Source organism: Juglans microcarpa x Juglans regia, chromosome 5S, assembly GCF_004785595.1.
Source record: "Juglans microcarpa x Juglans regia isolate MS1-56 chromosome 5S, Jm3101_v1.0, whole genome shotgun sequence".
NCBI lineage: Eukaryota > Viridiplantae > Streptophyta > Magnoliopsida > Fagales > Juglandaceae > Juglans > Juglans microcarpa x Juglans regia.
This window is the reverse complement of record NC_054603.1, coordinates 13,774,351-13,785,340: the sequence shown is the minus strand read 5'-3', so window position 1 is coordinate 13,785,340 and position 10,990 is coordinate 13,774,351. Positions and strand designations below refer to the sequence as shown.

At 31.6% G+C, this 10,990-nt stretch overlaps 1 protein-coding gene across 10 annotated transcripts; it reads left to right on the top strand.

Annotated features, from left to right (window-relative positions):
• The first annotated feature begins 2,561 nt into the window (after nucleotides 1-2,561).
• LOC121267519 lies at nucleotides 2,562-7,960 on the top strand. 10 transcript variants are annotated; one of them, XM_041171411.1, is made up of 8 exons: nucleotides 2,562-2,712; nucleotides 3,264-3,341; nucleotides 3,968-4,040; nucleotides 4,410-4,414; nucleotides 5,379-5,456; nucleotides 6,759-6,836; nucleotides 7,448-7,567; nucleotides 7,771-7,960. In XM_041171411.1, exons 2-7 carry the CDS (start codon nucleotides 3,273-3,275, stop codon nucleotides 7,520-7,522), a joined length of 378 nt encoding a protein of 125 aa, XP_041027345.1. In that variant the 5' UTR covers nucleotides 2,562-2,712; nucleotides 3,264-3,272; the 3' UTR covers nucleotides 7,523-7,567; nucleotides 7,771-7,960. The 10 variants fall into 10 exon arrangements, 8 of the variants coding, with proteins under 8 accessions (XP_041027345.1, XP_041027344.1, XP_041027341.1 ...); XM_041171410.1 differs by lacking the exon at nucleotides 4,410-4,414 and adding an exon at nucleotides 5,821-5,825 and having other exon boundaries at nucleotides 3,968-4,045; nucleotides 5,379-5,451; XM_041171407.1 differs by lacking the exon at nucleotides 4,410-4,414 and adding an exon at nucleotides 4,674-4,751 and having other exon boundaries at nucleotides 3,968-4,045.
• The last annotated feature ends 3,030 nt before the right edge of the window (nucleotides 7,961-10,990 follow it).

The following is a 10,990-nucleotide window of genomic DNA, read 5'->3' as shown; positions in this document are numbered from 1 at the left end:
GTTCAAAATTGGTGTGCCTTGATGTTCCCACCAGATGGAATTTCACTTATCTTATGCTAGAAGTTGCAGAAACATTTCAAAAGCCATTTTTGCAATTGGAGAATGATGATGATTATTTTTCTCGCTATTGTCATAGTGTGAGCTTGAACCCCCCAAGTTCTAGTGATTGGGTGAGAGTTAAAATAATGATTAAATTTTTTAAGATTTTTTATGATGCTACTGTGAAACTTTCTGGCTCTTTATATGTCACATCTAATGCATATTTTCAAGAGCTTTGTGGCATCCAATCGCATTTATAAAAAATGAGTCAAAGAAATAATCTAGTATTGAGAGGTATGGCTAGGAGCATGAAAAGTAAGTATGACAAATAGTGGGAATTAATTGAAAAGACTAACTTGATGATATTCATTGATGTTGTTCTTGATCTAAGATGTAAATTTAGTCTTTTACATTTTTGGTTCAAAAAAATATATGGTGGTAATTTAGTTGAAGCAATGATTGCAAAAGTGAAACAATTGATGATTGACATGTACATGGAGTATACTATTATGTATGGGAGTTCAAGTGGAGTTTCATACTCTAAGCCTCCTTCCTCAGTTGATCCTACTATGATTGATTCTGATTCTGATTCTGAGCAAAGTTTTTGGGTTGAGTATAAGTAAGAAATTATTGAATGTAATTTGAGGAACAAATCAGAGATTGATCAATACTTAGAACATGGTTGTGAGGCACGAGTTTTAAATTTTGATATTTTGGATTGGTGGAAGATCAACGAAATAAAGTATCATATTTTGGCGAGAGTTGCATGTGATGTGATGACCATTCTTTTTTCTACTGTTTCTTCTGAGTTAGCCTTCAATGCAGGGGATTGTATGCTTGACCCATTTCGTTGTTCATTATCTTCAAGAACAGTTGAGGCACTCGTTTGTACTCAGAATTGGTTAAAAGATCCGGTACATATTGATCTTCATGCCTTCTTGGACATTGTTGAAAGTTTTGAGGCAGAATCAGGTAATAAACATATTTCTTACTTATATATTTATTAAACTTTTTCATAATATTTATTTTTATATCATTTAATATATATTTTTTTTTCAGAGTTTGATTCGAAATCAAGTTTTATTTATGTTGATGAGCAGTGACTCAAGGCTTATGGTTTACACATTCTATATTTGTTGTTAAAGATTCATGTTTGATGACTTTTTTGGGTTGTACTCCTTTAAATTATGATGTTTATTGCACTCCTTTGTGTAGCAAAAAGAAAAAAAAAATCAGTTATGATGCATTAGGAGTTTACAATAATATAGACTGAGCGATTATATTATAATTTGTACAAATGCTTATAAAAAAAATATTGTAATTCTACAAATGCTACAAAAAAAAAAAATCTGTTAAATGATATTATAATTTATAACATATATCAGGGGGAAAAAAAAAAACCCGGCCCGAATGGTCCGGATCGGATCGGGTAATATTGCACAAGCTATTGTTGCGGGCTATGACCGGACGGGCCAAATACTATGTTGGGCGGGCAATTGCACACCTTTCACAGCTTACAGCCAGCTTTGGTCCTTTTCTTTCCTTACATAGCTTACAGCCAGTTCTGTATATATTATACCAAAATGTGCACGTGTTGTTGTGTGCCGTAATAAATTTATTTCCTTATACTCTTTCACCTACCATCTCTAAAAAACCAACAATATAGGCTGTGAAGAATTGCCTGGAAATATATCGCCCATCGACACACACTCGAACCACATACTCCTGTGCAAATTCCTCACCCAAGAAAACCTATAACAAAGACACCCTAAAATACACAATAATCCAATCCATCTGAAAATTAATTTGCCTCAAACCTCAAAATTGAACATGACCTGTCCCCCTAACACCTTTGATCTCTTCTCCTTCACCAACCCGCCAGACCCTATTCTCAAAATCATCAAAGGCAACCTGCTAGTCCTAAAAGAAACCAAAGTGTTCTTTCTTTTTACACGCAAGAGAGAGAGGATTATTGCACTGAATCTTGCCCAGATCTGTTCGCCCCCACACGTTGTGTAGTTTTAAATATTATGATCATATGGAAACAAATCTCATATTTTATCAAAAACTGGAGCGTATTTTCGGTTTCACAACGCGGTTTGACTAATATGCATACATGCTTTTCTCGATGATTGATATCACACTTACAACTGGTTTACCACTATTTTATAACTTATTTTTAATTAATTAATACAATCATCTAACTCTATTAAAAATAAATTTTAATATTACCTTCATTTTATATAGAGTTGCGAAGTATTTTAATATCCGGTTCTCTAAATAAAAAATTTACACAAACAAGTTTACAAGTTTGATGGAGTAAAAAACTGATCAAATTACCCTTTAAGAATGGCGTGCTCCATCATTCGATAATATATAATACGGTAGACCTTCGAGAAGAAAGTCTTGTATTTATTCAACAAGTACAATCTGGTAATAATCTGCTGCGAAATTCTCGCTGCAACCAATTAAGGAAAAGTGCTTACTTTGACAATACGCATTCCGTGTGCTAAGGTAAACCAAACCTACTACTGTGGACTTGACTTTTGATTCAGGTCGATAAAAAGGATCAACCAGAAGCAAACTGCAAGCAAATTCCTTCAGCTTGCATTGATTTGCTAAAGTTCTTCGAAGACAACGAGGGAGAACCCGTTATACATCTCCGTGTTACAGGTATTTTGTCTCTCACATACTGGATCTTGTCATTTTCCATTTTCTCTGCAATTCATCTGATTAATGCATCTGGAATTCATAAAACAGTGATATAATTGATGAAACGGTGGAATTGCTACTCTTGATGTGGAGCATTTCTGCAAGACTGGTTGGGCTTGTTAACCGATATCTATATAAAAACTAGGGTTCTTCTGTTGCATAACCGAGACCTAGTTCTGGTAGATCGTGGTCAATTTCCATTTTCTTGAATCATGTTTAATTGATAGACTATAGTTTCCCAACATATGTATATTCAAGTTCAAACAACATACGTTATTTTCATAGGAAAGATTTTGGCTTAGGGGACATTTTATTTCTAGGTGTTACGAAGCAGGTATGATGATTTGTAAAATTTGCAGGATGATTTACATTATGTTCAGATTCAGATATTGTTTTGCAAAAGCTTTTGTTTTGAACATGTGACATACTAACTGGGATATGATAGGGTTATTCATAGTGTGGGTCATTATGTTCAACATTTGTTACGGACTAACTGGGATTATTCATTTAGGGGAAACTTCATGAAGTCGAAAAAGCAGCAGTCTTCCAATCAATATGGTCATTTTTTTGATTCAATTAGCTATGCAGCTGTAAGTTTTCATTTTTGTAGTATATTTGTTTCCGAAATATGTTTAATGGAGAATGTGAATCTGAATATATGAAACTAGCATTCTGCATAACCAAAATAACTTTATCAATTTTGATTTTTTGGATCATGTTAAACAAATAGACTAGTTTCCGAACATATATACTAGTGTTTTGTATATACTATATTTGTTTCGAGATTTGTTTAATGGAAGACATGAACCACAAAATTAAAAACTAGAGTTTTGAACAAGTGACATAAATGTATCCGAGAGCTAGTTATGGAAGGTCTATTCAATTTGGGTTCTTGAATCATGTTTATTTAATAGACTAGTTCCCCAACAGATGTATTGAAGGTGAAATAACAAAAGTTGTTTTAATAGTAAAGTACTCTTTGACTTAGAGCACATTTTATTTCTAGGTCTTACAAATCACTCCAACCTGTCTGATCATACATTGAAGTTTTGTAAAATTTGTAGGATGATTTAAATTATGTTCAGATTGAGATATTGTTTCTGAAATGCTTTTATTTTGAACATGTGACATACTAATTGGGATATGATAGGGTCATTCACAGTGTGGGTCATTATGTTCAACATTTGTTATGGACTAACTGGGATCGTTCATTTAGGGAAACTTCATGAAGTCGACAAAGCAGCTGTCTTCCAATCAATTTGGCCATTTTATTGATTCAATTAACTATGCAACTGTAAGCTTTCATTTTTGTAGTATATTTGTTTCGGAAATATGTTTAATGGAGAATGTGAATCTGAATATATGAAACTAGCATTCTGCATAACCAAAATAACTTTATCAATTTTGATTTTTTGGATCATGTTAAACGAATAGACTAGTTTCCGAACAAATAGACTTGTGTTTTGTGTATACTATATTTGTTTCGAGATTTGTTTAATGGAAGACATGAACCACAACATTAAAAACTAGAGTTTTGAACAAGTGACATAAATGTATCCGAGAGCTAGATATGGAAGGTTGTATTCAATTTGGATTCTTGAATCATGTTTATTTAATAGACTAGTTGCTCAACAGATGTGTTGAAGGTGAAATAACAAATGTTGTTTGAATAGTAAAGTACTTTTTGACTTAGCGCACATTTTATTTCTAGGTCTTACAAATCACTCCAATCCTATCTCATCATATATTGAAGTTTTGTGAAATTTGTAGGACGATTTACATTAGGTTCAGATTGAGATATTATTTTGGAAATGTTTTTGTTTTTAACATGTGACATACTAATTGGGATATGATTGTGTTATTAACAGTGTGGGTCATTATTTTTAACATCTGTTACTGACTAACTGGGATTGTTCATTTAGGAAAACGTCATGAACTCGAAAAAGCAAATGTCTTCCAATCAATATGGTCATTTTCATGATTCAAATGACCCCAGAGCTGTAAGTTTTCATTTTTGTAGTATATTTGTTTCCGAAATATGTTTGATGGAGAATGTGAATCTGAATATATGAAACTAGCATTCTGCATAACCAAAATAACTTTATCAATTTTGATTTTTTGGATCATGTTAAACAAATAGACTAGTTTCCAAACATATAGACTAGTGGTTTGTATATACTATATTTGTTTCGAGATTTGTTTAATGGAAGACATGAACCACAACATTAAAAACTAGAGTTTTGAACAAGTGACATAAATGTATCCGAGAGCTAGTTATGGAAGGTCTATTCAATTTGGGTTCTTGAATCATGTTTATTTAATAGACTAGTTCCCCAACAGATGTATTGAAGGTGAAATAACAAAAGTTGTTTTAATAGTAAAGTACTTTTTGACTTAGGGCACATTTTATTTCTAGGTCTTACAAATCACTCCAATCCTGTCTGATCATACATTGAAGTTTTGTGAAATTTGTAGGACGATTTACATTATGTTCAGATTGAGATATTGTTTTGGAAATGCTTTTATTTTGAACATGTGACATACTAATTGGGATATGATAGGGTTATTCACAGTGTGGGTCATTATGTTCAACATTTGTTATGGACTAACTGGGATCGTTCATTTAGGGAAACTTCATGAAGTCGACAAAGCAGCTGTCTTCCAATCAATTTGGCCATTTTATTGATTCAATTAACTATGCAACTGTAAGCTTTCATTTTTGTAGTATATTTGTTTCGGAAATATGTTTAATGGAGAATGTGAATCTGAATATATGAAACTAGCATTCTGCATAACCAAAATAACTTTATCAATTTTGATTTTTTGGATCATGTTAAACGAATAGACTAGTTTCCGAACAAATAGACTTGTGTTTTGTGTATACTATATTTGTTTCGAGATTTGTTTAATGGAAGACATGAACCACAACATTAAAAACTAGAGTTTTGAACAAGTGACATAAATGTATCTGAGAGCTAGATATGGAAGGTTGTATTCAATTTGGATTCTTGAATCATGTTTATTTAATAGACTAGTTCCTCAACAGATGTGTTGAAGGTGAAATAACAAATGTTGTTTTAATAGTAAAGTACTTTTTGACTTAGCGCACATTTTATTTCTAGGTCTTACGAATCACTCCAATCCTATCTCATCATATATTGAAGTTTTGTGAAATTTGTAGGACGATTTACATTATGTTCAGATTGAGATATTATTTTGGAAATGTTTTTGTTTTTAACATGTGACATACTAATTGGGATATGATTGTGTTATTCACAGTGTGGGTCATTATTTTTAACATCTGTTACTGACTAACTGGGATTGTTCATTTAGGAAAACGTCATGAACTCGAAAAAGCTTCATTCAAATAACCCCGGAGCTGCAAGTTTTCATTTTTGTAGTATATTTGTTTCCGAAATATGTTTGATGGAGAATGTGAATCTGAATATGTGAAACTAGCATTCTGCATAACCAAAATAACTTTATCAATTTTGATTTTTTGGATCATGTTAAACAAATAGACTAGTTTCCGAACATATAGACTAGTGGTTTGTATATACTATATTTGTTTCGAGATTTGTTTAATGGAAGACATGAACCACAACATTAAAAACTAGAGTTTGAACAAGTAACATAAATGTATCCGAGAGCTAGTTTTGGAAGGTCTATTCAATTTGGGTTCTTGAATCATGTTTATTTAATAGACTAGTTCCCCAACAGATGTATTGAAGGTGAAATAACAAAAGTTGTTTTAATAGTAAAATACTTTTTGACTTAGAGCACATTTTATTTCTAGGTCTTACAAATCACTCCAATCCTGTCTGATCATACATTGAAGTTTTGTGAAATTTGTAGGACGATTTACATTATGTTCAGATTGAGATATTGTTTTGGAAATGCTTTTATTTTGAACATGTGACATACTAATTGGGATATGATAGGGTTATTCACAGTGTGGGTCATTATGTTCAACATTTGTTATGGACTAACTGGGATCGTTCATTTAGGGAAACTTCATGAAGTCGACAAAGCAGCTGTCTTCCAATCAATTTGGCCATTTTGTTGATTCAATTAACTATGCAACTGTAAGTTTTCATTTTTGTAGTATATTTGTTTCCGAAATATGTTTAATGGAGAATGTGAATCTGAATATATGAAACTAGCATTCTGCATAACCAAAATAACTTTATCAATTTTGATATTTTCGATCATGTTAAACGAATAGACTAGTTTCCGAACAAATAGACTTGTGTTTTGTGTATACTATATTTGTTTCGAGATTTGCTTAATGGATGACATGAACCCGAACTAGAATTTTGAACAAGTGACATAAATGTATCTGAGAGCTAGTCATGGAAGGCTGTATTCAATTTGGATTCTTGAATCATGTTTATTTAATAGACTAGTTGCTCAACAGATGTTGAAATAACAAATGTTGTTTTAGTAGTAAAGTACTTTTTGACTTTGCGCACATTTTATTTCTAGGTCTTACGAATCACTGCAATCTTCTCTCATCATATATTGAAGTTTTGTAAAATTTGTAGGACGATTTAAATTATGTTCAGATTGAGATATTGTTTTGGAAATTTTTTTGTTTTTAACATGTCACATACTAATTGGGATATGATAGTGTTATTCACAGTGTGGGTCTTTATCTTCAACATTTGTTACAGACTAACTGGGATTGTTCATTTAGGGAAACTCCATGAAGTCGACAAAGCAGATGTCTTCCAATCAATATGGTCATTTTACTTATAAAAGAGAAAAATAGGCAGCATGCTACTGTAAGTTTTCATTTTTGTAGTATATTTGTTTCAAAAATATGTTGTTGGAGAATGTGAATCTGAATATATGAAACTAGCATTCTGCATAACCGAAATAACTTCACCAATTTTTATTTTTTGGATCATGTTAAACAAATAGACTAGGTTTCGAACAATTAGACTAGTGTTTTGCTATATTTGTTTCGACATTTGTTTAATGGAAGACATGAACCAGAACATTAAAAACTAGAGTTTTGAACAAGTGACATAAGTTTATCCGAGAGCTAGTTATGGAATGTCATATTCAATTTGGATTCTTGAATCATGTTTATTTAATAGACCAGTTCCCGAACAGATGTATTGAAGGTGAAATAACAAAAGTTGTTTTAATAGTGAAGTACTTTTTGACTTGGGGCACATTTTATTGCTACTGATTACCCCAATCCTGTCTCATCTTATATTTTTCATGTCAAAACACATGAGAATAATAAAATATATATAGACCATATTATAAAGCACTCAAAGGGGATTTCGTGCATTTGATCAATAATCTTCTTGATTGGGTGGTAAAGTTTTATGGCGAATTGTGCATTCGATCCTTCTTAAGACATTCCTTCTACTAGTTATGGAAGATGGTATTTAAAAAGAGAAACTGCATCGAAATTTCTGTTAACACATTTACTGATCATGTTTCACTCTTGATTTTGTATAGATTTTGTACAAGACTGAGTGGGCTTTTTGATTTTGTACAGATATATTACCTATAACAACAAGGCGGTCGTTGATCCATACTCAGTCATTTGGTTTATTTATGTTTTAGATTAAGAGTGTCACAACCCATGAACAATATACAATGGTTGCAGCCACACTAGCTTAGCTAAGATTAATGCATCTAATGATACCCCGTCTTCTATATATTTCCCATGGATTTGTCCTTCTTGACAACGCTCCCTTTGCAATTTCGTAGATACAAATGGTTTTTAATTATTTAAAGAAAAACTAGTGTCATTTTAAAAGAACGGTAGCTAGCTAACCGGATAATGAAAATTCAGAATACCGTTGACAATCCAACATTTCCTTTCCTACTCACTATTCACTGCCCATCCGATAAAATTATAAAATGCTTAATTTTGATTGTTTTAAGTATTTTATTAGTTAGATAAATTTACTTAAAATTGAATTTTACCATGTGAATGCTATAAAGCATTTATGTTCTAAAGAATAAAGTCATTTTAATTTTTTTATTTTAAAAAATTGAAACAAAAAGAAAGGAAAATGAGTTCACTGTTAGAACAAAAATGACATGAAGAAGAGACGTCAATTCATGTGTGCGGGCTATTAAGAGGCTTTTTGTAAAATATGATCTTTTATTAAATTTTATAAGGGAGCTACACGTCAAATGATCAAGGGTCTTAAGGACCTTTTGGTAAAACATGATCCTTCATTAAATTTTGTTTCCTATCTAACATTAATATAAATAGAATAAAATTTATTGACGTAGGTTGTATCGAAATATGGTGATAATTTAGAATGAATCTCAGGTGAAATCCAAGTGAGCCATCCAATACTCAGGATGATTGATGTGTGGATATTGATTTCACCCGACTGACAGAGAACGATATAGAAAAACTCAAAATTGTAAGGTCGTTGTCGAAGGAAGCCATATGGAGGATAACATTGACTTCTTCGAAGTTGTCAAAGATATCATTGAGTTAAAGTGTGTGGGGGGACATATGGTCTGGTTTTTTAAATGTAATTGGTGGGATGTCTCAAATCCTAAGTTGGGAGTGCATAATGATGAATATTTTATGAGTGCCAATACATCTCGCACATAGTATGAGAATGATTTTTTCGTTCTCGCTTTCCAAGCAAATCAAGTTTTTTATTTAAATGATTCAGAGTATAGAAACTCATGGTAAGTAGTGCAGAAGTTTGTACTAAGAAATGTATATGATTACATTCTAGAGGCAGATAAACAATATGAAAAATTTGATAGTCTAACAAATGAAGAAGCATATTAAGAAAATGAATCAAGCATCAAACTATTTGTTGATCTTAGCCAATATGACATGGTTCCATTACGTAGAGAAGATGTTGAACAAGAAGTAATTGAGAGTGGATTGTCAGATGAACATGAGTCAACTGAAGTGTTTAGTGAGGACTAGGACAACTAGTCCATCAAAACTGATAGTGAATGATAGCTGTTTTTTGTAAGTATCGTTGTTATAAATATAATAACATTTTTTAGAATAATAATTTATTACAATTTAAAACAGACATGCCTTCCAAATGCAAAGCAACTCATGTGCCATCTCCATCCATTATTGACTCTCCAATTGGTTCACATGTTATGAATGGTGGGCCAACATCACCATACCCAGAACAAGGTATGTTACATAGAAACTTGATTTTGTGTGATTATTTAAATAATAGTATTTTAAAAATAAAATAATTTTTTTGATATAATGTGCTTTAATTATTATATATTTGTTGTAAGTCATCGCCAAGATTGAGGTGCTATTAGGAGTGTCTGCATAGAGAAAGTAAGTAAAGCGGACAAAATTAAAGTTGATATTCCTGATGATCATATCGGTAGCTCTAGAGATTCGGCAGCTTGGGTTGCTTCTTATGCTGGTACCCTTACTAACACATATGCAATGATGGCTACATCCTCTTGAGCTAAAGTTTTCCAAGATGTGAAAGACCACATAAAATTCATTGCATGATAATAAATTACTTAGAAAATAATTAAGTATAACATGTTAATTTATAGGGGTGTAAAGAAAAAAAAAAAGGGAAACTGGACCGGACTGGTCCGAATCGATCAAACCGATCTGGTTTTGGACCGGTCTGGTCAGGAACTAGTTTCCGTAATGGTAAAACTAGCCGGAACCGGACCCGTTTCAGTTCTAGGCATTTTAGGCCCGGATTGGACCAATTCTATATAATATATATTTTAAATTATTTTTTATATATAATATACAAATTAATTTAAAAAATAAACTGAAATTGATAAATCACTTCAATTGAAAAAAAAAATCCTAAATATTAAAAGATTTGAATTTATATACCAAAGTTGTAAATAAGATCACTAAAATATTATTTACCAAAAAAGAAAGAAAATCATTCAAATATTATTACCAAATTTTTATGGCCTAATAAATTCTCAATATATTATTTTTCGTAAATACATAATACATTAGTAAATTATTAATATTAATATTCATTAGTGTATAATGTATATTAATTATAATTTACATTTTATGGCCTAATACTAATAGTCTAATATTATATTACTATTAATAATATACTTTAAGTCTATATATAAATTAGTATATATATTTTAAAACCGGAAAACCGGACCGAAACTGATAAAACCGAATGTACCGGTTTAGGGGGGTAATAGTGCGTAATCGGTTTTCGAAAATGTAAAATAGTTACATACCGGCTCGGTCCTAAATTTTGTCCAAAACCAA

Bases quoted from the DNA above. Each gene is read 5' to 3' on its own strand.
- LOC121267519 (XM_041171407.1), top strand. From the start codon at position 3,273: ATGAAGTCGAAAAAGCAGCAGTCTTCCAATCAATATGGTCATTTTTTT. The intron at 5,457-6,758 runs GTAAGCTTTCAT...TCGTTCATTTAG, and splicing joins ATTCAATTAACTATGCAACT to GGAAACTTCATGAAGTCGAC. The intron at 6,837-7,447 runs GTAAGTTTTCAT...TTGTTCATTTAG, and splicing joins ATTCAATTAACTATGCAACT to GGAAACTCCATGAAGTCGAC.